Here is a 25,675-nt window from a genome sequence, read left to right on the forward strand (position 1 = left end):
AGAAAGTGAACCCAAACCCAAATAGCGATGAAAACTGTCCCGAAAATAAACAAGGCAGCCTTGTAAAACTTAGAGTAAGGCGAAACGTACCCAAGCAAAAAATCCAGCGTAACAGCAGAAAATAGTGAACCATAAGACTGCAAACTCCCAGATCGGATCATCGTAGTGGTCGGACGTTTTGATTGTGGTCGAAGAATATTTAGATGGATGGTGCGACGTCGTACACGTGGGTGTCAAGCTTCCACCGACCCGACCCACCAGAGCAGCCAACGCTGCTGACTTGGGGTTGTACATGACTAACAAACCCAACAGCACGGCAGCCATTGCTGGTTTCCTCAATGCCTTGTGACACTTTTCCCATAACTTATTAAGGGCGACTGTGAAATTAGGGTTTGCTGCCGCTGGCCAATTGTCTTTAAGAACATCGTGGAACTGTGACTGAGAGGGATGGCCTGATTTAGAGTCGGAGGGCAAGAAACATTGAGGTTTAGGGTTCTTAAATATTCTGGGAGCAAAGCAACGTTGATTTCTTAACGTTAATGTGACTGGTTTTGATGGAAGAGGACGAAAAGTGCGTAATAGGGTGTTTTGCTTCAATTTCATTAATGCGTTGGCTTCGATGAGCAGCGCAGCTGTTGCCATGGAAGTTGTATCGAGTATGGAACTGTGAATTGAAAGAGCGGGGAAGCAATTGAAAGAAGAGTGGAACCCCTGTCTGGATTTTATAGTGGGGCGACAAACGATGTACATGAGAATTGCGAGTTTCTGTTAAACATGCATGCACTAGCTTGTTTTAGAATTCTATTGCTGATCAAAGTGCTTTAAGGCACCAAGTCCAATGAGAATTCCATGGACTGAGAGGAGTCCATAATGCAAAAGAAGCACAAAAGGTGCGGCCTTAATATGAGCATCTGAACTCTGAAGTTGTCGAAAGGGAGGCATCCCTTCCAAATTACAGTTTTAATATCTCAGAGAGGATATGTTAGATATCGTATTAGATAGAACCTAGAATGGGCATGGAGTGTCGTGTTTATGAGGGGTGTTCGTGTCGTGTCATTCTCTTCGACTAGATACTACCCTGAGTGCATCCAGTTAATTAAATCGGTACCAACTACCAACACTTCATGTGACATTTTTAATAAACTGGTGAAATGACCAAATCTCAACTTTCAAACTATATAATATTGATAAATTAAACAAGAATAAAATTAATGATGCAAGTCTCTCATTGTTCGATGAGATTCGGAGTCTGATTCCAGGTTACGAGATGGAGAAGAAGTTCAACATTGATGGAGAAGAAGTTTTGTATATAAGAACTGTAGCTACTTTCTACCATAGACATTGGCTATTTGCCCATTCGTTTGGCAGCCACAAACTCTAGGACGAACAAGAATTTTGGTTCCATTTCCCAAGTGTCAATCCTGAGGATCAAGAATGGAACCCGAACTACTACATAAGTCGGTGTAGACACAAAATCTGCAGCTCTCTTGCATGCGTGGGTGTTCCGCAAGCCCAAAGTCTGGAAGATAGCTGTTTTGGAAGTTCTTCGATGTGGTTGACATCGCGGTTTCCGCAGAGCTGCCTAGTCAGGTTGGCATCTGCTCCTTTTGGACGAGTTATCAGAGGAGGATGACAGCCCCTTCGTGCAGCCAGTACTTCATCGATTGAGGATTAGAAGAAAGTGAGACTTGATAGCTAGCGTGGATTTCGCAACGAGATCGTCACCATATCTAATTTGTTTGGAGGATTTTGAAGAACCGGGCGGCGGTGTTGATCAGCTCCTCCCTCGCTTGCCTTACTTGCCTATTTTCATCTACATCGCATTATCCCGTGGGTGTAGAAGAATAATCTGTGCCCGGTGTCCCGCTACCCAATGCCCACTGATTAAGAGGTGCAGCTGTCTGTCTGCTTAAGCCTTTTCATTTTTCCGGCTTTATATATTACTTGTTAACTTGTCTGGTGGTGACCATTATTGTATGCAATTTGAAACCAGAGGGGTTTTCTTTCTAGTGTAGTCCTGCTTAAATAATGCTGAAACTGTAGCTACTGTGTACCATAGACGTTGGCTATTTTATTAGGTTTGAATATTGTTTGATTTCCTATGACTTCAACTAGATTGCATTGTACGACAGTTTAGGCTCTTGGAATAAAAATCAATTGGTTAGGATTATATGTGATTTTTCACCGAATAATACTCAATCTTTTTATAAAAGTTGATTTTACGGTCATATATGTATTTTTCTATTTAGATGAATGTGATATTAGGTTGATATTGTGAAATTGCCAGTTAGAATCTAATAAGTGAATACGATGCATCTATCGAGAATCTTGAATTCTCACATACCTTTAAAGCATTTATATTCCTAGAAATGACTATCTATATGTGATTGTAAGTTCTTAGAAAATGTTGATATGGTCGTCTCATCCGAGTTGCCTATTATTCTTGACCACGACTTGCAGAAAATGAAGCTACGTATTACTAAGTACTAACAAACGTATGTCTTAGGCCACAATCCAAGACATACGTTGAGCCTATTGCATTGTATTAATTTTACAACCCACATGTAGATTAATTAAGAGAAGGAAACATCTTACATTTGGTTTGACGTACTCAAACTATATGAACAACGCAAGGCGGGTCAGTTTCGAGATTGGCAATTTGGCATGACATCTCTCTCATTGAGTCATTGGCCTTTTTCAAATTAAAATCATTACTAAATTCAACGTTTATGAAATTATGCAGAAGGACATCATATCTATAAAGAATTGAATAATGAACATGGCTATGTAATGGCCTCGATTCATAAACGTACCCTCCTGAAAGGCTGAAATAGAAATATAACCAACTTTGTGGAAAATAAATCAACAATGGGAGGAAGGCCACGTCGTCACTGTGAGCCCACCTGAATGGCGCCAATCAAAAACCCCAACACAGATATTTAACGCATGCAAACAAGTCCTCGTACATCTTTTTCTTCTCTCTATAAAGAAATTCAAGATTCCTATTTCCCTGGGATTTCCGCCGAGTGATCGTGAGAATCGGTCGGAACTGGAATATTCAGACGATGGCGTCGTGGAATTCGATTCAGCTGGAGATCACATACAGAGTTCTGGGGTGGTTGACTTTCACGTTTTGGGCCGTCGGCTTCTACCCTCAAGTGTTCTTGAATTTCCGTCGAAAAAGGTACATATATATATGATCATTTCCTTCACTTCACCTGAATTCAGTTCAATTCCGAGATTTCATATTAATTTGAAGAGTTTGTTCACGGCGGCGGCGCCGGCGGTGCTAATCAGTGTTGTGGGGCTGAGCATCGATTTTGTGGTGCTGAATTGGACGAAACACTCGTCATATCTCATTTACAACGCCTCTCTTTACTTCAGCTCCGCCGTTCAGAAGCAGTACTTTGAAAAGTACGGTTTCGGAGAGGTTGGTAATTTATTTTTCCCGCCCTACTTTTAATGTTCGTTTATTTACATTATTACCTCTCAGGTTGAAATTGTTAATCAAGCAATTGTTACGCACTAGATTCTTGAGCTTAAATAGTTCAATGGATACAACTCATTTAATTTTAAGAACATTTTTAACAAATTAGGCCACATTACTGGTGTTATGAGTATATATGTACTGGAAGTGCATGATCGTCTAAGAGAGAGTAGTTCTTTGTTAGAACTTAGAAGAGACTGTACGGGGAAAAGTGAATCTTTGCAAACGGTTATTAGATGAACGACTCCTAGTATGTAAGATTAAAAGATGAACAATGTGATATTGCAACGGTGATCTTAGTACTAATTACCACGTACATACATATATAACTTTGTATTAATTAAAAGATGAAGTCATTTTGTTTGTACTGATGCAGATGATACCTGTAGCTGCAAATGATGTTGCTTTCTCTGTTCATGCCGTTTTTGTAACATCAATTATCCTTTTCCAAATTGCAATCTATGAAGTAAGTAAATAATCATCTCCAATTGTCTCCTTAATTTTCTAAGTTAATTTCACTGCGATATATATTCCATATCATATATATATATATATATATATATATATATATATATATATATATATATAGCCTGATAATTTTGTCACACAAGCTAGCTTCACATTGGTCTCACCTTAATGTTGTTCATCGATATGGCTTTATGTATGCAGCGAGGAAGTCAGAGAGTATCCAAGATTGCCATTGGAATCGTCTTTGGTGTGTGGCTATTTGCTGCAGTTTGTTTCTTGGTGGCTCTGCCAACTCATTCTTGGCTTTGGCTCATCTCTATCTTCAAGTATATAAGATACAGTTACCTTTCATTTTTGTGCATTTGCAGTTTCATTTTAGTACTGTCAGCGGCAATTATGACAAATATTTAGTTTTTGCTACAGAGTTACACGATCATGATCTAGGAGCATGGAATTAATTGAATAAATGTATCATATGATTGGTTTGTATGGAATCCCTTTCTAACTTCAGTTAATTTGATTATGCTGCAGCTCAATTCAAGTTTTTATGACAGTCATCAAATATACTCCCCAGGTTTAGTACTCTCCCTTAAATATATAGATCATGATGGATTGATGGTGTCATTGAGAGGCTATATACGTTAGTAATTTCCTAGATAATCCCCATTTGACAGAGAAACTATAGTCTATATATAGTACTGTTCACTGCTGAATGAAGTTGTATTTGTTTTAAGATTTGCAATGAAAGACAATGTGCCTGTACTAATACAGAATATATTTTGAAATGAATATAGGCATACATGAACTTCATAAGAAAGAGCACAGATGGATTAAGTATTTTCTTTATTCTACTTGATCTTTCGGGAGGAGTGGGAAGTTATGCACAAATGGCCGTGCAGTCTATTGATCAAGGTTCACCCCGCATCTAGCTCTACCTTAACCAAATGTAACTGTTGCAAATTAATTGACATCCAGTGGATTCATATTAACTTGTTTTGAATTTGTGCCTGCAGATTCTTGGGTGAACTTTTATGGAAACATAGGGAAGACACTGCTATCTTTGGTATAAATGGATTGATATATATTGACGTTTCAACATAATCAATACATATTTTCTGTCACTTATGATACTCACCGTGGTTTATACTATTGCAGATATGTGTATCATTTGATCTTCTTTTCATTTGCCAACATTATGTTCTGTATCCTTCCAAGAAGGCATTGATATCTCCTAAAATGATTACCGCCAGCAAGGAGGACTTGGAGCCCCTTGTCAGTTCTGATAATCACCAAGTGTGAAAATGTCTAGAACTTTTGTTTTGCTGGTGAAAATTGTACAAAAGCTTCGTTGGGCCCAAGATGTATGATTTTATTTTGTAATGATTCTGCAAAAAAGTATTGTTCTGACTTTCTGTACAGTATAACCGGCCACTTGGGTCTCAAAATTTTGTTTGGGGCTTAGGGTTGAAGTATGAATATATGGGGTTTTGTTTCTCCTTAAATTGGCATTGCCTAAACTGATTGGGAATTGGAATTTCTCTGCCTTTTTGCCAATTTGGTGGACATTGCCCATATGAGGGTTTATCGAAACAGAGGTGACGATCACATTATTCAAGGCAACACCAACCGTACTCCTGAGACAATTAATGAAAAGAAACAAAGAAATAGCTTGATGCTATATGCATGTCTCATCTGATTAGTATGCATTGGACAAGAGGTGGTTAGCGCCTTAATGGTTCGAAGAGTTTTGTGTTCCTTGAACGTGCTCGACTTAATCACACCACTCATCATACTTTTTTAAGTGAGTGGATACCCAAATTTGTAAAACATAGCTAAGTTCGAGGATTCCTCTATGATATGTTAATGTACCGATACGTTATGTAGACTAGCTCGATACAAAAGTAAACTAGCTCAATTAAGAAGTAGATTAATTTAAGATCAAGTCAAGTTAGTCTACTTGATATATTGATAAATTAATATACCGCATAATTTTCCTAGGTTGAATCCATCAAAAGACGGAATGAGTAAATTGTTTGATGAGATATAGGATGATGCCATTCGCGCCCTATAAGTTAAAAACCAGGACTAAATAAAACCTTCAGATCCATTGTCCATCTGAAAAAATCAAGCCTTTTATAAGAAACTCAGTGAACGTGGCCATGAAAACGGCCTCATTCACAAAACCCCGGAACTGCAGACTGCTGAACTGGCCATCACCTCTACCCATACAAAATTACAAACCAACGAGCCAAAACTTCAAGGAAAAGGCGCCAATCACAGCCCGGACACGTCACCAAATGGGGCCCACCTGAGAGTCAAACAAAGAAAATAAACAACCCCCACCCCCAAAAAAATTCTTCTTCTTCAACCTCTCATTCCGGCAGGGTGGGAATTCCAAATTTGCAGAGAGAAATCAAAAATGGCGTCTTGGAATTCAGTTCCACTCGAAATCACATACGAAGTTCTGGGTTGGTTGGCCTTCATTTCATGGTCCATAAGCTTTTACCCACAAGTCATCTTAAACTTTCGCAGAAAAAGGTAAAAACTTTCATTCATTTTCTTCATTCAGAATTTCACCCACATCGATTTTTACCGCAATTCGATTCCAAGATTCAATCTTTAACGATTCTAATTGGTTTTGTTTTCTGGGTTTCAGTGTTATTGGGTTGAACTTCGATTTCGTGCTACTGAATTTGACCAAGCACTCGTCGTATCTCATTTACAACGCCACTCTCTACTTCAGCTCCGCCGTTCAAAAACAGTACTTGGAGAAATATGGACTCGGAGAGGTTTGTTAACCTTGGTTTGGTGATCAATAGTAGCTAAAGCTTTGATCTTTCGTGTCTAAATTTACATTATTACAGAATGTTTTGGATGGTTAGTACTTAGTAGTTGTTTTGTTAGTTTAAGCTTTAATTGTTGATGAAAGCTATGAACTTGATGGAACTAGTCTAGGAGGAAACATAGTTTGTTGATAATAGTGATGTAAGAACACAAATCCCAGCTTGTGGAATTGGGAATCTAAATGATGAAACTAGTCTTGGAATGTAGGAGATGTCTTAGACTAGAAGTACTCATTGCCTTTGTATGTGGGATGAATGCAGATGATACCGGTAGCAGCGAATGATGTTGCGTTTTCTATTCATGCTGTTTTGCTGACAGCAATTACCTTGTTCCAGGTTGTGATCTACGAAGTAAGTGTCACGATGTACTTTGCTGAGTTGATAATTTGTTGTTAGCGATGGACTATCTTGGTGCTAGTTTTACATGACCTTTTGTTGACTGGTTTATGTAGCGTGGAAGTCAGAAGGTGTCCAGGATTTCCATTGGAATTGTTGCTGCCGTTTGGTTAGGTGCTGCAGTTTGTTTCTTCGTAGCTTTGCCAACCCATTCTTGGCTCTGGCTCATTTCCATTTTCAAGTGAGATGTTTATATTCATGCTTTGGCACGTAATTTTTGTTAATGGTTTTCATTAGAAGTGCTGAGACCATGTATATAAAAATCTCTTGGTTCTTTTCCACATCAAGACCTGTTATTGTGAATTCTTAACTACCTCTCCCTAAATAGCTTCACATGTTCACTAGGATCTATCTAGAATATGCCTTGAATTATGCTCGTTTTACCAGGAATTTTGGTGCTACTTTGAGTATAGAAGGCTTATTAATAAAGGTGGACTTCTCATCAATGCTTTAGGGCATTTTCAGTCGGCTCCTCTTTTTACAAATTAGAATTTCTCTCATATGCTTATGCTTTGAGAATACTTTCCCTTTTTTTGTTCCTTCCCGTTTCTGCTTACTGTACATGAAGTTCACTTGTTAAAGAGTAGACAACTTTCTTTTGTTTGTTGGTGTGGTCACAATCAGCTCTAGAAATTGTATCTATGATATGTTCCCTTTCTAACATCAATCGACTTATGTATGTTTGCAGCTCAATTCAAGTTTTTATGACAGCCATCAAATATATTCCTCAGGTCAGTATTGACTCTCCTTTCATTGTTCATGTTGCTGTTCTCAATTCATTGACCTAGTAACTCTAAAGCAATCTTTGCATTCTGACTGTTACAAAATTGTATCCAGTGGGTGTTTTTGAATAGAGTTATTGTTACTGCCGAACGAACCTGTATATGTTCACAGAATGTCTTTATTAACAAGTAATTTCGCAATCCAGGCAATCTTCAACTTCACGCGGAAGAGCACAGTTGGGTTTAGCATTGGCAACATTTTACTCGACTTTTCTGGAGGGGTGGCAAATTATGCACAAATGGGCGTGCAGTCCATAGATCAAGGTTTGCGATCTCTTCCTCAACCAAATGAGAATTACAATTTGGTCATATTCTTTATGCTTAATCTGTTTTTAACTTGTGCCCCTTTTCCAGGTTCTTGGGTGAACTTTTATGGAAATATAGGGAAGACACTGCTGTCTTTGGTATGAATTCATAACTAAACCCCAAAATTTCTTATTGTATGCTGCTGTCTCAACTTGAGTTAGTCAACTAGCTCTGGTGATCAATGCTTATACATTTTGGTTTCTATATTTTCAGATATCAATCTTCTTTGACCTTCTCTTCATGGGTCAGCATTTCATACTGTATCCTGCCAAGGGAGCAACAATCTCTTCTAAAATAAGCAAGGAGGAGAGCGCGGAGCCACTCGTTAAGTCGTCTGATGACCCAGTATCTGAAAATGTATGAAGCCTCTGGTTGCTCAATAGATAAGATACATGTACTGATATTAGCATACATCATTTATGTAGGATAGGAATTGGTCAACTACATAGGTATATGTATATGTTCTTGTACTTTGGCCAGAGGATGTTGTTTTACTTTCTGTACAGAAACGCTTATTTGGATTGAGAGTAATGAAAGTCATGCAGAACTATTATTCCAAAGCAATTGCAATATTTGTACGTGACTAAAGTCTCGCGAATTCATGGAACACTAGCAAAGGATATAATTTTTCTTTTTGTCACAAGGGGTTGCTTATAACTGTAGGCTTGGAATCTAGACTTTCCCTTTCTTAATAATAATAATAATAATAAAATAAAATAAAATTAAATTAAAAAACTCTTCAAGAACATGATTTTTCACCAAAATTGTGGGAGTATAGCACACTTTTTTTTTTTTGGCCAAACTGGCATGTTTCTATTTTTACTAGGGCTGGGCACGGGCCGGGACGGGCCGAAATCTTGGTAATCCCGATCCCGGGCCCGGAATTATTAGTCGGGACGGGCCGGGACGGTTAAGGTTATTTTGAGAAGTAATCCCGACAGGCCCGAACCCGATCGGTATCGGGCCGGGACCGGGACCAATCCGGGACAGGCCCGAAAAAAAAAAAAAAAAAAAAAGAAAAAAAGAGAGAGACAGTAACCTGAGTTTGCAATCTGGTAAAATTTCCCAGTTTGCATTTCTATTTTCCATTATTTCAACACTACATTCAAATGATCATTTCAAAGAGAACAAGTAACATTGCAATTCCCTACAACACTTCATCATTCCATAATCCAACAAGCTGATCTTAATCATCTTATTGACTTATTGAATAAAAGCTAAAAGCCATTTCTAAAAGTGATGAAAAAAAAGACCAATGTACAAAACCTGCGAGGCTGCAGCTAAAAGCTAAAGTGCTAAACAAGAAGAAAAAATGACCAAATCACCAAATGTCCAAATCTGCATATTGCAATATTGCATACTAAATGGGCAAATTACCAAACCTGCATAAGTGCATACCAAACATTCAAAAACAAGACCAAATTTGCATAATCCAATATCCATTACAGTCCACAACTCCACACAACTAAACACTTCAATTCCAATTGTAAAAAATTAAGTTCTTAAACACTTAAGCCATTACTGATAATGTACACACAACCAAATGAAATCTTCAAACTTCAAAGTTCAAACATCTATCACATTACCAGCTGCCCCAAGCTTTCCCTTGCCTTTTGCTCTTGGAATTGGAGCTGGACACACATTGATTTTGCTAGATGCAGTGCTTTCATGGTCTGCAAAAAAAAAAGAAAAAAAAAAAGTGATGTAAAATGTAAATGCCTCTGCACTGAAAATACTGAAAACAGTCAAAAGACATGTAAAAACTAAAAACTAAAAAGTGGATACCTTTCTCAACTTCTTCATAAAACTCAAGGTTTTCAATTGAGCAATCATCAACAACCTCTGCAATATCATCACCTAGCAACCAGTTCTGCATGCAAATCAGTCCCTCCACTGTTTTAGGAGTTAATGAGCTCCTAAAACAGTCAATCACTCTGCCTCCTGTTGAAAAACAAAACTCTGAGGCCACTGTGGAGGTCTGAATCCCAAGAATATCCCTTGCTATTGCTGCCAAGACTGGAAACTTGCAGCCATTTATCTTCCACCAACACAAGATATCAAAGCAATCTTCATCATCAGTTGGGTCCAATGGAGAATCCAGGTATTGATCCACTTCATGTGCGACAACTGCCTCACTGCTTTCTTCAACAACCTTCTTCCAATTATTGAGCAGCTGGCCTCTAACTCCTCCTCTGCTGCTTCTACTTGTAAGTGTGCTAGATGAAGAGCCGAGAGATGGCTGCCGTTGCAGGTGTCTACCTCCATCTACAACCACGACATACTAAGACAAAAAAGACAGAAATTAATATATATTTGAAACCAACTAAGCAACTAAAATTCAAACAATGGAACTAGTGTAATACCTGATCATATAGAGCAAATAGAAGGGTTTTAATTTCCAAGGTTCTTCTCTGCACCTCATCATCATTTAAACCTTCAGTTTGAAAGATGTGAGTCACATTCTTCAACTTGAACCTTGCATCTAATACAAGGCCAATGATGATCATGTGATTGATTTCATGAAATGAACCATAGTACTTGAACCATCTAGATCTCATGTTGGCTGCCATATCCATCAAAACTTTCTCAGTTTCTGATCCAGTAGCTATCTCAGGTTCCAAAAACATGTTGTCTATGTTTTTTTGCATGGTAATCACATCATGGAAAGTTGTGTGCACAGTAGGGTGCAATGATGCACTAACCCTTAATGTGACATCATAGACATCATAGAACACTCTTAGAAACTCCACAAAGACCTCAGCCTTTTCCCAATCTCCCACTTCTGGAGGTCCAACCCTATTTCTATTATTCCTGCTTGGTACAAGATTTCCATCTTCATCATACTCTTCATCTGGTTCCTTGAAGTAGTTTGCAAAATTGCTATCTTCATCTTCAGCCATCACTGTAAATGCTTTCTTAAACTTCAAAGCTGCTTCCAACATTAGATAGGTGCTGTTCCACCTAGTTGGGACATCCAAACACACAAGTCCCTTACAGGGAAGCTTCTCTCTCTCCACAGTCTTCTTAAAAATATCCAATCTGTTTGCAGAAGATCTCACAAACTTCACTGCATTCCTAATTGCTAACACAGACTTTTGCAACCTTTTTAAGCCATGCCCCACTATTAAGTTAGTGATGTGAGCAGTGCATCTCACATGCATGTATTTGCCACTCAAAATCTGTTGATAAGATGCAGACTTGTTCATTCTAGACACAAGCCACTCTAGAGCAGACTTGTTTGCAGAGGCATTATCAACTGTAATGCACATGACTTTCTCAATTCCCCACTGCACTAAACATGACTCAATAAGTTTCCCTATTGTTGACCCTTGATGATTGTGAATCACATAGAAATTAATAACCCTCTTGTGCATCTTCCAATCTACGTCAATGAAATGGGCAGTAAGCACCATGTAATTGACATTTTGAACACTAGTCCAAGTATCGGTGGTTAGACTCAACCTATACTTCCTCAAAGTCTTCTTCAAATCCTTCTTTGAAGTATCATACATACTTAGAAATGTCCTACACAATTTCCTTCTAGAGGGAACATCAAAAAGAGGACACACTTTAACACAAAATCTGTTAAAGCCTTTCTTCTCCACAAAACTAAAAGGAAGCTCATCAATAACAATCATCTCTACACAAGCTTCTAAATAATCATCTTGATTATAAGTTACTGTGGTCAGTCTATTGCCCTTAAATTTATCACCAACAAGATTTTTCTGCGACTTTTCCATATTAGGAGGGTAATATCTACAAGTCAAGTTAATGTGCCTAATCATTCCAGAAGTGCCATTCTTAGAACTTTCAACAGCAAAATCACCAACCTTTCCCCTAGGACAGTAGATGCAATGAGCTCTCTTATGAACTATCTGAATGTCTTTTCCATCAGCATCTTTAGCATGTTCAATCTTATCATACTCTTTAAAATGCTCCCAAACAAAGCTACGTTTTATACCTGATTTTTCAGAGGGAGCCTCACCTACAGATGCAGCAGCTTCACTTCCAGAAGGTTGACTTGCAGCAGGTTGACTTGCAGCTTGTTCAAGAGTTGGATCTGCACCTTCAGGTTCTCTTGCAGCTTCGAGCAGTGCAGGAAAAGACGGTGATGTTGCTGTCGAAGAATCCTCAAGACCAGAAGCATCTGATCGAGGTCGAGCTATTTTCTTCCCTCTAGCCATCAGCTTCCTCAAGCCGCAAGAATCAAGATGTTGATGACTCGGAACAAAACATCTGCACAAACAAAGATAATTACATTCAGGGGAAAAAAAATTCACAGCCTTGATTCAAGAAACGAAAATCCAATATATCTACAACCTTAATTCACAATCAAAATCAAACCCAATTTCTGAATCGAATTCAATTACTCAAAGAACATATCTTTCACAATCCAAGGCCAGAAGCAACAATTTCCCCCAAAACAAACGCCATTTTCAACTTTCGTTTGGGACCCAAGAAAACCCAAAACCCTCACTTATCAGTTATCACAGCCCAAAACCCAGTTTCCAATTTCGATTCTTTACAAAAACCCAGCTCGATTTCACAAAAAAGCAGACGAATAATAATCAAAGAAGCTGAAAGAGTGGTACCTGATCAGAGAGCAGAGCAGTCTTGCTTCAGATCCGATCGGAACAACAAAGCAAGAGGACGAATTGATGAATGATGAATTGGGGATCTAGGGTTCTAACTTCTAAGCTTGGAACGGTGAGTGATGAATGATGAATGATGAATGATGAATGATGAATGATGAATTGGGGATCGCGTGAATGAATAAAGGGATCAGAATTGGGGATTATTTTACCGTTTGGATCAGCCTATCCAGTGTGCTCGAGTTCATGTTAAGACTATAGACTCGAAAATCAACCAATCAAATGCCATATAAATAGAAAAGTAAAAAAATAGAATAAATGAAAATAAAACGGGACGGGCCGGGCCTATGCGGGATTCAAACTTTCCGAACCGAAGCCCGTCCCGTTAAAACGGGACGGTTCGGGACGGGCCCAAATAGTTGATTTTCAGGATTTCAAACCGTCCCGTCCCGCCGGTTTTCGGTACGGGACCGGTTCGGGTTCGGGTTTTCGGTTTCAGGTGCCCAGCCCTAATTTTTACCCCAAAATCTTCTCATTTTGAAATTTTGAATCTTAAGCACCTTTTGAATTGATTGAACTCAAAATTATTGACTTGAATTTTTTTCATGATTTTTAGAAGTCGGAACATGCAAATACTCTGGTATAGTTATTATGCAGGCAGTACGCAGGAACAAATCCATTGTCGTCCAGCGGTTAGGATATCTGGCTTTCACCCAGGAGACCCGGGTTCGATTCCCAGCAATGGAACTTTTTAATGATTTTTTTCCCCCACCTCAAAACGTGTTGACCTAAAACTGGATTTACTTTGTAAAACCAGGTGGGAATTATATCAAATTTTTGAAACAAGTTTCACACAGTCTCACACTCAACTTCCTCGAAAAAGAAGGAAACTATTAAAGGCAATTGCCAAAACGTTGACATAAAAAAGAAATGGAAAGAAATCGATTGGTTTATCTAAATGAGAATGATTGACAAATTTGCTTGTGCCTGTTCCGCACGAATTAGAAACTACCTAACGCCGTGCTCACCAAGCTTGCAAAGCCAAAAGCATTACTATATAACAAGAGGCGCATCCACCTCTTTACATCACAAAATCAACTTTCAGCTCACATTTAGCTCAAAACAATGAAGAGAGAGGGTCGCCAATAGGGCTGGGTTCGGTACGGTACCGGACCTTCAAGTCCAAAACCACCTACCGTACCAGAACTTATTGGTACACAAAATGAAGTACCACTACCGGCCACAAAAGTTGGTATACCGACTTCTCGGTATCGGTTGGTTGGGCCTCCAACCAAGTTTAAGATTGGGCCAGCTTTCAGCTACGGCCCAAATGAAAATTTTAAATCCCTAACCTGTCAACAACTGAAAAACTGAAAGCAAATGAAAAACAATCAAATAACTTATATGAATTTAAAGGCCCAGACCATACGCAAATGTAAAACAATCAAAAAACTTATAACTCTCTGTCTCTCACTCTCTCACATCAACTTCAGTTCATCTCATCATCAGTTCATCACTTCATAATTCATATCATCACTTACAGTTCACACAAATGAATGAATCATACAATAACAAAGCGGACAATAGTTGAAAACAAAGTATTCAAAGACTCAAATTTCATCTCATCGTCACTTCATATTTGCCTTCTTCTCCCTCAAACTGTCAAACATCAAACTTAGTCCTCGCCTCCTCGGTGCTCCTGCTCCTCCAAGCACAAAAGAAAAACCATTAAAAGTTTAAAACCCATAACAAATTGGTAAATCTCAAGATAATACATAACATATCCAAGATCGAATTGCTAAAATTGGGTAGATCGAAGTCTCGAACCTCAACTCAACAATCCAAAACAATTGAAGCTCCGAGCTCATACTCACCAGCAGTACTGCAACAATTGATCGACTAATGTGAATCGAATCGATTTGACGTGAAATGAAATCGAATGGGTCGAACGATTCGATTCTTCGAACTGAGGCTCAGAAGTCAGAACCTCGCTCGAGTTCGAGAGAGAGAGAGACTGAGGGAGTGGTCGAGAGATGGACTGAGCCACTAAGGGATTAGGGTTTGCCGGTTTGGACCAAGAGTTTGAGAGGCAGAGGCTCAGGTCAAATCTCGATCGGGTTCGAGAGAGAGAGAGTGAGAGACGAGGTGAGTCGTCTAGACTCCAGAGACTGAGAGAGGGACTGAGGGATTAGGGATTAGGGTTTGGAAAGTTTTAATCTAACGGTTGTTAGTTAATATGGAATAAAACAGAAGAAAATCAACGGCTATGATTGATTATATAATAAATATTTTAAATAATTAAATATTATATTAAATATCTGGTACGGTACGGTATACCGTATTTTGTTAATATTCAATACCGATACCGTACCAATTACAGTATCTCGGTACGGTATAACCGTACCACAATTTCGGTAACCGATATGGATGGTAACCGAACCCCTTGGTTCGGGACGGACTCGGTTGGCTGGTTTGGATCGGTTGGATTTGCCAGCCCTAGTCGCCAACACGGAATGGTCCGGACATATCGGGTTCTACCTACTATATTAAACCCGAGGCTTAATTTCAACTCCAAACTATCTTTTACACCTCATATTGTATAAGCAAAAGATAAATTTTATTGCACTGATATACCAGGGTTGATTATTACATCATTGATTTAATCTGATCTCATAAATAACAGGATTTCCACAAAAATACTGGGCATCTTGGTATTGTAACTTCTATAGATCTATAATAACGCAAACATTGTAAATGAAAACACACTAGGAAGTTAGCTCTTGGAAGAGTAAGAACAAAAACTGGAGAAAAGATGTATAAAGATTAAACCCTCCTTGAAAGACCTAGGAATACAGCAGCTGATGCGATCTGTACTTTGAGATCAGCAATATCTACATCATCACCGCCTTCAACAATACCCCACTTGTCTACCTACAAAATCAGAAAAGATGCTTTTAATACTTTGCAAGGAATCCATTATGTCAGCAAAAATTTGATTCAGATGGATATCCAAGGATACTACATGTTTGAGTGTTATAGAGAGATAAAGATCAATAGCAACCTGAAAATCTTCTTCAAGTCTAATCAACTCAATTGCTTCTTCAATCTGCAGTTTCCCACGAAATAATCCAAGAGCAATTGTTAGGGAGTGTGCTTCTCCTGCAATAGCATCAATTGCTGCCAATTCACACTCATCTGTTTTCTTCAGTAGGGTTTCTACAGCTTTTAGAAGTCCATCCTCCTGCTTTCCACCAAAAAAGCAGGAGTAAACAACATGCTTAAAGACAAATTCAGACTCCAACCAATCAAGTAATGGATCAATCTTTTCCACTTGCCGTTCTACAAAAAAAGAATGAGGCACTATAAGTTGCAATGGACATACGACTGTCTTAAAACTAAGAAAAAGATCTATGTGCAGACTTAGAAGATCATATGTGAAAGCTGCCTTATGTGAAAACAGTGATGGCCTAACCTTCCAAGCCAGTACAATCAGTTTATCTTAACCACAAATACCTTCTAGAATGTTTTTGAAGTAGATATCATAGCAATTGATTCAAGCTACACTGGTGAGTTTTAAGATGGATATGACCAGTGATCATAAAGGGGCTTTTGTAGCTAGAACATTTACTCTGCAGCACGTCCACTGTACAAGAAATGAAGCAGATTTTAGATAGTGATACTTTAGTATTCCTTAAATATAATAAGTAAATAAAATATGACACAGATGAAGACTCAACAGAACAGGTGACACAGACCTGAGAAGAAGCAACATACCATGGATGCCGCTTGTCAGCTCATTGTCATCCGGGGCGCGACAAAAGACTAAATCTTGATTGAATCTATTTATCAAGTATTCTATAACCTTATGCCGTGTGATAGGAACTCTTTCCAGTGCAGTACAAGCAAGCTTCATGAGAGGCATCGTGAAGGGCCTAATGCCATCTGTTTCCTAAAATTATTAGCTAAACCGTCAAGTTCCCAATAACATGCAAATGCTTCAAACAATTCCAATACACAATCTCAAATAAAAGCCATTTGATGAACAGTGATTCCAAAACTTGCAAAAACAGTAAGTTCAATTTTCCGAAGGAACCTACTACTGTTACAATTCAACTTTAAGAGTTCGGATTTGAACTGAGCTGGTACTAATGCGAAAAAGGCATATTTAGACTATAAAGCTAAACCCATTTGAACTAAGCTATCACATACTTATAATTCTACTTGGAGAAAACAATTTCCAATTTTGAGTGCAATCCATTTGAGCAATGATCTTACCATAACTAAGAAGCTAAACACTAAGCATTTCAGCTAAGTTTCTACACTAACTTCGAAGTACTCAATTTCCAATTTTGAATGAAACCCAGTTGAGCTAAAAGCTTCCAAGAGCTGAAAACACACACCTGGTATTCCCACTCAGCAACAATGACCTTAGCTAAACCCAAAGTCGGAAGCTTTGAGGGTCTCTTTGATGGAGTCTTGAGCATCCGATAATCAAGCATCACCGACCATCCATTCCCGTCGTCGGCCTTCCTCGTCGTCACTTGATTGTAGAACCTCTTCCCCACCACCGACCCCGTCATGAACGACATCGGCATCGTCACCCACGACGACGCCGTTTCGCGCTTTGAAACGGAAGAAGAAGGCTTGATGTTGTGTATGCTGTCTTGGCCTTCGGATGAGAAGGTGAAGGAGGAGGAGGAGGAAGACTCGCTGCCGTCAGATTGGGGTTGCTCGGGGGCGGCTGCGGCGGAGCTGAATTGGCGGGAACGAGAGGATAGGGCGGTGGTGATTAGGTTGAGGTTTGGGATTTTTTTTTTTTTTTGGTCAAATGAAGCTTCAATAGAGAGGCCCAAGGCCTAGAGAAAATTACAGCCTAAAAAGGAGAAGGCCCACACAAGAGGTTCTCACAGTCAGCTAACTAAAGCAAAGACTAGGAAACCAAACGACAAGCAAATTAAGAAACCAGAGCACAAACAAAAAGAACATAACTGGAAAAGAGAATACAAGAGAAAAACAAAGCCGACAACACCGCTCCGATGAAAACACCAACACCCACGACCTCAGATAGTCAGCGGTGTCCCCTTTGATCATTTTGAAAGGGTGGGCAAGGAAGACCGTCGCGAGAAAGGACATGCACGAGGGAAGAAGGCGGCCGGTCAATCCAGACCTCCGGGCACTTCTTCCTCACTACTAGCGAGGCAACCAAATCAGCTGCAATGTTCGCTTTCCTTGGAATCCAAAACCAAGCGAAACGTGCGTTCGAGGTAATAGAATTCCTGATCATAGACACAATTGGAGCAATTCTCCAATCACATGTAATTGATGAATTGTTGATATTGTCCACTAATGACTTCGAATCTGATTCGAGGATGATCGGTGAAGAAGGGATACGCTTGGCCACATCGATAGCCACCGCTGCCGCCATCGCCTCCGCCTCCAATGCAGACCCCGTCCTACATAAAAGAGTAGCTCCCTCAAACAGGATGCCATGAGAATCCCGAGCTAGAGCACTAACACCGGTAAGCTTCGAATTCTCAATCCAATTAAGCAGCATCACAGTTGATTTTGATATGTCCAGGGGGAGGGGGAGTCCAGTTTTGAATAAGATCGCACCTGGAGATTTGAATAAGATCGCACCTGGCGATACTCACATGAGATGAGAGAGAGCTAGGAGCCATAAAATGATTATGGTGAGCAATGTGGTTATGAGAGTGAGAATGGTTCTGTGGGGGTAAGCACGAATGATGATGGTGATGATTTGAATTTGTGGATTGGAGAAGAATTTGGGAATGGGAATGATGGGTTACAGAATGGTTATGAAAGGGAAGAAGAGTACGTGGGGTTGGTGGATTGATGATCATTTGGATTAGTGGGGTTAATTGTGAGAGAGGGAATAGTATTGAGGTGGTTGGAGATGGGATTTAAGGAAAGCAAAGAATTATGATGAGGAGAAGGGTCTGTTCGAAGAGAAACAGAGGGAGGATATCCAGAAGGGATAGTAGAATTAGAAAGGTGAGCAGAAGAAGTGGGGGATATGTTAGAGGAATGAGGGGGGGGGAAGGGAAAATACATACCTGAGACTGTTGAGAGTGCATATGAGAGTGTGACTCTGATCTTGAAATGGGATTGTGGTTTTTGCAGGTGATGAATTCTGCCGTAGCCATACCAGCTCTCCTGGCCACCAAACCTGGATCATATGGGATCGCCTCATAGACATAAGCATTCCTAGCTTTCCAAATTTCCCAGAGGAGAAAAACAACTTTGGTAAGAAACTCCTCTCTAATTTTTTTGCAGCCATCCATCATGGGAAGGGAAAATACATACCTGAGACTGTTGAGAGTGCATATGAGAGTGTGACTCTGATCTTGAAATGGGATTGTGGTTTTTGCAGGTGATGAATTCTGCCATAGCCATACCAGCTCTCCTGGCCACCAAACCTGGATCATATGGGATCGCCTCATAGACATAAGCATTCCTAGCTTTCCAAATTTCCCAGAGGAGAAAAACAACTTTGGTAAGAAACTCCTCTCTAATTTTTTTGCAGCCATCCATCATGAGAATAATGTTCTCAAACCACAAATCAAAAGTACTAATGGCTTGCAGATTGATCTTGTAGTTTAAATCAGAAGCAAACCAAACACACATTGCACCAGGACACTGAAGAAAAATGTGTTCAATAGATTCAGGGAACAGATCACACACAGGGCACAAAGGGGAAGGGATTATCTTCCTCCTGTGAAGATTTATGTAAGATGGTAAAGCATTAACCAAAATTCTCCATAGGAAGTTTCGAATCTTAGGAGTAGACTGAGTAGACCAAACCGCCTTCCAAACTATGTGATTAACTCTGTGTGATGAGTGAACCTGTTGTGTGGTAGGCTTGAAACTTTGAGAATGTGTGAAATGATAGCCTGACCTCACCGAGTATTGGCCAGTTTTTGACTGAGGCCAAATAATTTTGTCCATCAAAGACCGATCACCCAAAGCTATCAACTCAATATCCAAAAGGTCCTCCTCAGAAATTAGGTCACTGATCCTATCAAGCTTCCAAGACCTAGTATCCCAGTCAATTAATTCCTTCACCATATGGGGTCTGGAGCTGTTCACAGGGAGCAGAGGCCGCAAGAAACCATGGGTAGAACAAGAAATCCACTTGTCAGCCCAAATGTTAATTAACTCTCCATTCCCAACCTGCCATCTTGCCCCATCAACAATTAGCTTTTTTCCATCAAGAAGGCTACTCCATGCCCATGAAGCACGGGAACCCTTTCCGGCATTTGGGATTGATTTTAGGATTCTGTTTATCAGGAAATTGGCCATTTGGGATTTTAATTTCAATTTGGGCTTGAAAAAGTGCAAGAGTGAGAGCTTCAGTTTCAGTAAGGGTATTTGGGCGAAAGAGGAAAGATCCATTACCATTGGGTTGGGCTAGTTGCACCAAGTTCCTTGGGCCATTGTGAAAAATTTGGGTAAGTCAATCAATAACAGGGTAAGTCTAGACTGGGATCACCTGTTTGTGTCATATGATACGTACAACCCTTACTGAGGGGGTCATCATTTGGCCCGCAGATCACTCGGCCCGGCTCAACCCACATCTAGTCTTGGCATGTTGGTGTTGAGGGCCGGGCTTAGTTTAGGGATTTCAAGCCCATTTCAGCCAGCAGAATGCCCGATATCACAGATCGGCTGGCGGCCTAAGAAAACTTTGGTAAAGGCTTTGGTCTTAGAGTTTTTTGATCAATAATAAACTTCATTAATAATGAACTGGATACAATGAGTTTTGGCAACATCTCATACACAGAAATGGCCACTGGACTTCACACTGGAACTCCAAAAAGACTGACTGACAGAGCCAAAAAAGGCCCCGACTCAACTACAGACTTAGAACTTGCACTACAATTAAAAGACAAAGACAATATGCGCAGGAACAGTGAATCATTGACACATAACTTTGTCAACACTAACTCGCCACCCAGAGTCCTCTTGACCTGCCTTTGATCGACCAAGTCTACACTCGTTGTGACTTCGAACCCAACCAAAGTGAAAAGCTGGACTGTCAGACCTGAGACTAAATTAAACCCAAGACCATTGCCACCTAAATGTCAACAACGTCAATCCACACCTGCTCCAAATCGCCATCACCTCCACCCGAAAGCAACAGGAACAATCCCACTAGAAGGCCAAGGATGATTGTCTATGCCAGTATGCCACCGCCAGACATTTTCGCCACCGCTGCTGACCCAACTCCAGAACAGGACCGACCTCTAGACCACCGAAAAGAAGATTGTCTATGCCAAAATTGCGGTGCCTCCGACCCGACAGCTAATACTTAAAACAAAACCTTAAAAGTGACTTATTGCTAAGAAACAAAACAAAAAAACCAAACCCTAAAAACTAGTAATAACTGTCCACCACCAATAGCCCAACAAAACATTAAACCCGGCTCAACCCGGCATCCATGCTGCGGGCCGCCATACCCACCGCCCAACCTATTGCCATCCACCCTCCTCCGACACCTAAATAATTTAAAAGAAAAAACAACTAAATAATTTAAAATAAAAAATAACACATCTTGTGCCTAGGGAAAACCCCAAGCCCAAGACCCAGTCCGGCAAGGAGAGGCCCACAGCCAAGCTAGGGCAAGGAGAGCCCAAACTGTGAATCCAGCCCAAACCAACCGCTGCACAGGCATCACCGCTCCACCATCCCACCTCCAACATCGTCGCGCCGCCGCCGCTTTCAGATCCCAAGCGCCGTCGAACAAAGCTCGCCGACAGAGCCCCAGCAGTAGTCATCCCCCGCCACCATACCCCTACAACCCGAGCACCCAAACTCATGATGCAGAACCGCACCAGAGCTTGGACAATCGCCATCGCCCTCCCCAAACCCACCATCAAGGGTAAACGACCCTGCTGCACGATCCGAAACCACCGCCCCACAACCGTTCATCTCCGTCTGCCGCGCATCCCAACCCCGTGCAGCCACCGCCGTGAGCCAAAAGCCAGATGGATCCCTTCAGCCCAGCCTCGGATCACTGGACCAAGCCCTTGAGAAATCATCCCGTCCGGCCGCACTCAACCCACGCCGGCGAGGCCAGAGGCCTGCGCCTACGGCGCCGCGCAGCCGGACAAGAAACAGAGAAGACGATGACAAACTTTTTTTTCTTCGCTAGGGTTTTTGAGTGGCTTTGGTCTTAGAGTTAAAGCAAATTTTGGTATTATGTTTAATAGCAGACCAAAACTCACCAAAAAGTAAGGATTCAAATTTTGATATCAGTTTCGATTTGAAATCAAGGGTCTACATTTAGGGTAAGGTGATGGTACGTTAATATTTCTCATATATCAACTATTTTTATCACTTTGAAGACTCATTTCACCACTTTGAAGACTCGTTTTCCCACTTGAGGACTCATGTGGTAACTAAGAAAATTTACCCTTTCAATAACTCATATTACCACTTTGAGGACTAATATTACTATTTTGAAAACTCATTTTACCACTTTAAGACAATTGTATGCATGTTATACTTTAACACATTGTAGAATTTAAATTGTCATTTTTATCATTATCATTTGTTCTGAGAAATAAAGCAACATATTCATAATACCCTTTCTCCTAAAAAAGGTAATACGATCTCAATGAGGGTATTGTAATTACAACGACCTTCAATGAGAGGGTATTGCGAAGCCATCGAAACATAGTAACTCGAGAGTAGCAGAAAGATAACATCGAGCCAATTTATAAGGAAGGCCTTATCCTCCTTCACCTAGCTAGCCAATATCGATTAGGTTTTCACAAAACTGCCATCAAAACACTACTAGAACCACTCAGGTATTAATGTTTTCCAGATGAGCAACAGTCACAAAGGCTAAACCCGGTAACAAAAGTCTGGTTTTGGGGTCTAAGCAATAAACTAGATAGTGTTAAGGCAACCATTTAACAATAATATTAGCCAAAATATGCCCATCTGCCCATTCTATCATGGTATCACGTAGGTTTTCTAGCATCGGATTTAAGGTATTCCTCAAGCAAACCATCAAAGATCCAAACTAAAGATAATCTGGAATTAACAGCACACAAGTTGGTCCAAAAATTGTCTGCATAACATCTCAAACTATATAGTAAGAAACAAAATTTTCTCATAATACGAAATAACAAGAAAGTCAGGAACTCTTCAATTCGCAGGTGTAATTGCCACTCAAGCAGAACCGCCACTGCGAACAGCTTGAGACTTCCTGGATTTGCTGCCTGAGACTGTTTGGGAGTCGGGCTGCAATGACATCAACATGCCTTAGGAAAATGGGCACCAGAGAATCAGGTGATTAAATTTATTTGCTTGCCGCATGTGAAGAGAACTGAGGAGTCCACAGTACCTCTACTCCCTGCAGAAAGAACATGAAATATAAATACTTATCTCAAGAAGAAAGAAAAACAAAATTTGAAAGTTAGTAGCTACTAGTAGAAATTTTTATTCTTACTAAAAGTAGTCTGCTGGGATCAATGGATGCAAGCTCTTCCATCACTTTCTTCAAATCACTGCTGTCAATGATAGTGGGCAACTTAGACTTTCCATCAACAGCAAGTAAAATTGTAACCTATCAGCAGCAAGTAAAAGCAAAAACAAGTTAACCCTTTTTCCTATCTAAAAAATATTCTCGCAATGACATTCAACCGAGATCTCAAGTTCAAAGTGCATGTTTACCTCTACATTGTCATTGTGAGATTCATTAGTTGATCTCTGACTTGTTGTGCTTTGAGTTTTTATATTGTCCACATTGACAATGGTCTCTTCGTCATATCTAACCCTCTCTCTGAACACAATTTTATCAAAGCATTGCTGTGCAGCCGCTCTAGTGAACTTTGGTACACCCACCTACAATTAAGCATTGATATAAGAAGCTTAACTCAGCTCCTTAACACTGATTTCTGACATATACACAAGTTAGCAGTTGTAGCTAGCAACGTATACGTACATAGTTTCTGTTTTAACTTGATCTACATATATAGACACACTTCAGCCAAAACCAATCCAATTCTATACAATATGCAGTGACAATATATGTAACCTAATAACCGATGACCAAAACCATCCAAAAGTACAGAAATGTGGACAGATATATCGACAAAAATGGGATCCAATGGAAATCATATGTAAATTTTAGTTAAATTAAATTCAAATAGAAATTTAAAGATCATTATTTAGAGGATCAATGGCATTATACTCACACATGAGTAACCGGAAATGCAATAATCAGGTTGCCGAAATAGAGCTACTGCTGTATCTATAACCAAAAGATTTGGTGAAAATGAAATCAGATGACCTAAAGGAAAATATTGTTATCACCAAAAATAAGGCCTTTTTCATTTAACTCACCTCTCAAAACATACCTCAAACCCGTACGTGTAGAGGTATCTGCAGTTTCAGCGATCCGATTAAGATCCGTTTGAATTGCTCGTCCAGTGTTCGATAAAGTAACCTTGTATATATCACTCAAATGCATAAGTCCATATAAACAGATTAACTAATCAATAGTAATAGAAGACAATATTGTACATACATATACATTTTTTTTTTTTTGCATAAATATACGTTCTCATATACCTGAAGCTGGAGCTTGACAACACTTGTTTGACCTAGAGAGTGAACCCAAATAGCGGTGAAAACTGTCCCGAAAATAAACAAAGCAACCGTGTAAAACTTGGGGTAAGGCGAAAGCAACGCAAACAATCCCCAGAGAAAGTATAAATTAAAGAAAAAATAGAATGCAATTTCCCAGATCGGATCATCGTAGTGGTCGGCCGTTGTGATTGTGGTCGAAGAATATTTAGATGGATGGTGCAACGTCGTACGCGTGGGTGTCAAGCTTCCACCGACCCGACCCACCGGAGCAGCCAACGCTGCTGAGTTGGGGTTGCACATGACTAACAAACCAAACAGCACGGCAGCCATTGCTGGTTCCCTCAATGCCTTGTGACACTTTTCCCATACCTTATTAACGGCGACTGTGAAATTAGGGTTTGCTGCCGCTGGCCGATTATCTTTAAGAACATTGAGGGACTGAGACTGAGAGGGATGACATTTAGAGTCGGCGGGCAAGAAACATTGAGGTTTAGGGTTCTTAAATATTCTAGGAGCAAAGCAACGTTGATTGCTAAACGTTAATGCGATTGGTTTTGATGGAAGAGGACGAAAAGTGCGTAATAGGGTGTTTTGCTTCAATTTCATTAATGGGTTGGCTTCAATGAGCAGCGCAGCTGTTGCCATGAAAGTTGTATCGAGTATGGAGCTTTGAATTGAAAGGAGAGGGGAAGCAATTGAAAGGAGAGTGGAAGCTCTGTCTAGATTTGTAGTGGGGCGACAAACGATATATATGAGAACAAGCATGCACTTGTTTTAGAATTCTATTGCTGATCAAAGTGTTGGCCAATAAAAATCCCATGGACTGAGCGAGTCCATAATGCATAAGAAGCCCAAAAGGTGCGGCCGCAATGAGCATCTGAAGTTGGTCGAAAGGGAGGCATCCCTCCAAATTACAGTTTTAATGGATATGTTAGATATTATTTTAGATAGAACCTTGAATCACGGGCTGGGCTCGGTTCGGTACCGGAGCCTCCGGGCCGATACCATGTATCGTACCAACTTAGCAACCCTGCCTCCTTGGGTTCGGTTCGGTATGGAAAAAAATCCATAATGATCCCTGGGATTCTTCCTTAATTGTAATACCCGAAAAATTCAAATTAATGTCCGATGACATTTTGGAAATGATTTCGTAGGCGTGGGCACGAATACGAAGCTTGAAGG

General features: G+C 40.1%; 5 protein-coding genes and 1 non-coding gene across 6 annotated transcripts; 3 read left to right on the top strand and 3 right to left on the bottom strand.

The window, feature by feature from the left end:
- The first annotated feature begins 2,923 nt into the window (after positions 1 to 2,923).
- LOC133707107 (cystinosin homolog) lies at positions 2,924 to 5,450 on the top strand. The gene is made up of 8 exons (XM_062132650.1): positions 2,924 to 3,184; positions 3,298 to 3,430; positions 3,864 to 3,953; positions 4,157 to 4,281; positions 4,487 to 4,529; positions 4,750 to 4,867; positions 4,969 to 5,018; positions 5,111 to 5,450. Exons 1-8 carry the CDS (start codon positions 3,066 to 3,068, stop codon positions 5,252 to 5,254), a joined length of 822 nt encoding a protein of 273 aa, XP_061988634.1. The 5' UTR covers positions 2,924 to 3,065; the 3' UTR covers positions 5,255 to 5,450.
- Positions 5,451 to 6,305: 855 nt separating this feature from the next.
- On the top strand, positions 6,306 to 8,846 carry LOC133707117 (cystinosin homolog). Its single transcript, XM_062132657.1, has 8 exons — positions 6,306 to 6,493; positions 6,612 to 6,744; positions 7,060 to 7,149; positions 7,251 to 7,375; positions 7,883 to 7,925; positions 8,123 to 8,240; positions 8,331 to 8,380; positions 8,496 to 8,846. The coding sequence occupies exons 1-8, from the start codon at positions 6,375 to 6,377 to the stop codon at positions 8,643 to 8,645; spliced, it is 828 nt and encodes a 275-aa protein (XP_061988641.1). The 5' UTR covers positions 6,306 to 6,374; the 3' UTR covers positions 8,646 to 8,846.
- Positions 8,847 to 9,848: 1,002 nt separating this feature from the next.
- On the bottom strand, positions 9,849 to 12,716 carry LOC133734469 (zinc finger BED domain-containing protein RICESLEEPER 2-like). Its single transcript, XM_062162118.1, has 4 exons — positions 12,673 to 12,716; positions 10,646 to 12,518; positions 10,068 to 10,563; positions 9,849 to 9,955 (listed from the first exon to the last, which is right to left on the bottom strand). Exons 1-4 carry the CDS (start codon positions 12,714 to 12,716, stop codon positions 9,849 to 9,851), a joined length of 2,520 nt encoding a protein of 839 aa, XP_062018102.1.
- An 833-nt stretch (positions 12,717 to 13,549) lies between these two features.
- On the top strand, positions 13,550 to 13,621 carry TRNAE-UUC (transfer RNA glutamic acid (anticodon UUC)). Its single transcript has one exon. It is a non-coding gene; the product is annotated as a tRNA-Glu (tRNA).
- A 1,885-nt stretch (positions 13,622 to 15,506) lies between these two features.
- LOC133734479 (uncharacterized) lies at positions 15,507 to 17,965 on the bottom strand. Its single transcript, XM_062162120.1, has 5 exons — positions 17,879 to 17,965; positions 17,275 to 17,730; positions 16,649 to 16,823; positions 15,936 to 16,213; positions 15,507 to 15,805 (listed from the first exon to the last, which is right to left on the bottom strand). The coding sequence occupies exons 1-5, from the start codon at positions 17,963 to 17,965 to the stop codon at positions 15,698 to 15,700; spliced, it is 1,104 nt and encodes a 367-aa protein (XP_062018104.1). The 3' UTR covers positions 15,507 to 15,697.
- A 4,981-nt stretch (positions 17,966 to 22,946) lies between these two features.
- Positions 22,947 to 25,138, bottom strand: LOC133734494 (uncharacterized). The gene is made up of 6 exons (XM_062162131.1): positions 24,476 to 25,138; positions 24,248 to 24,350; positions 24,100 to 24,155; positions 23,576 to 23,746; positions 23,352 to 23,468; positions 22,947 to 23,255 (listed from the first exon to the last, which is right to left on the bottom strand). Exons 1-6 carry the CDS (start codon positions 25,136 to 25,138, stop codon positions 23,202 to 23,204), a joined length of 1,164 nt encoding a protein of 387 aa, XP_062018115.1. The 3' UTR covers positions 22,947 to 23,201.
- Between the last annotated feature and the right edge of the window lie 537 nt (positions 25,139 to 25,675).

The sequence above is a fragment of the Rosa rugosa genome, chromosome 1 (genome assembly GCF_958449725.1).
Source record: "Rosa rugosa chromosome 1, drRosRugo1.1, whole genome shotgun sequence".
Lineage (NCBI taxonomy): Eukaryota > Viridiplantae > Streptophyta > Magnoliopsida > Rosales > Rosaceae > Rosa > Rosa rugosa.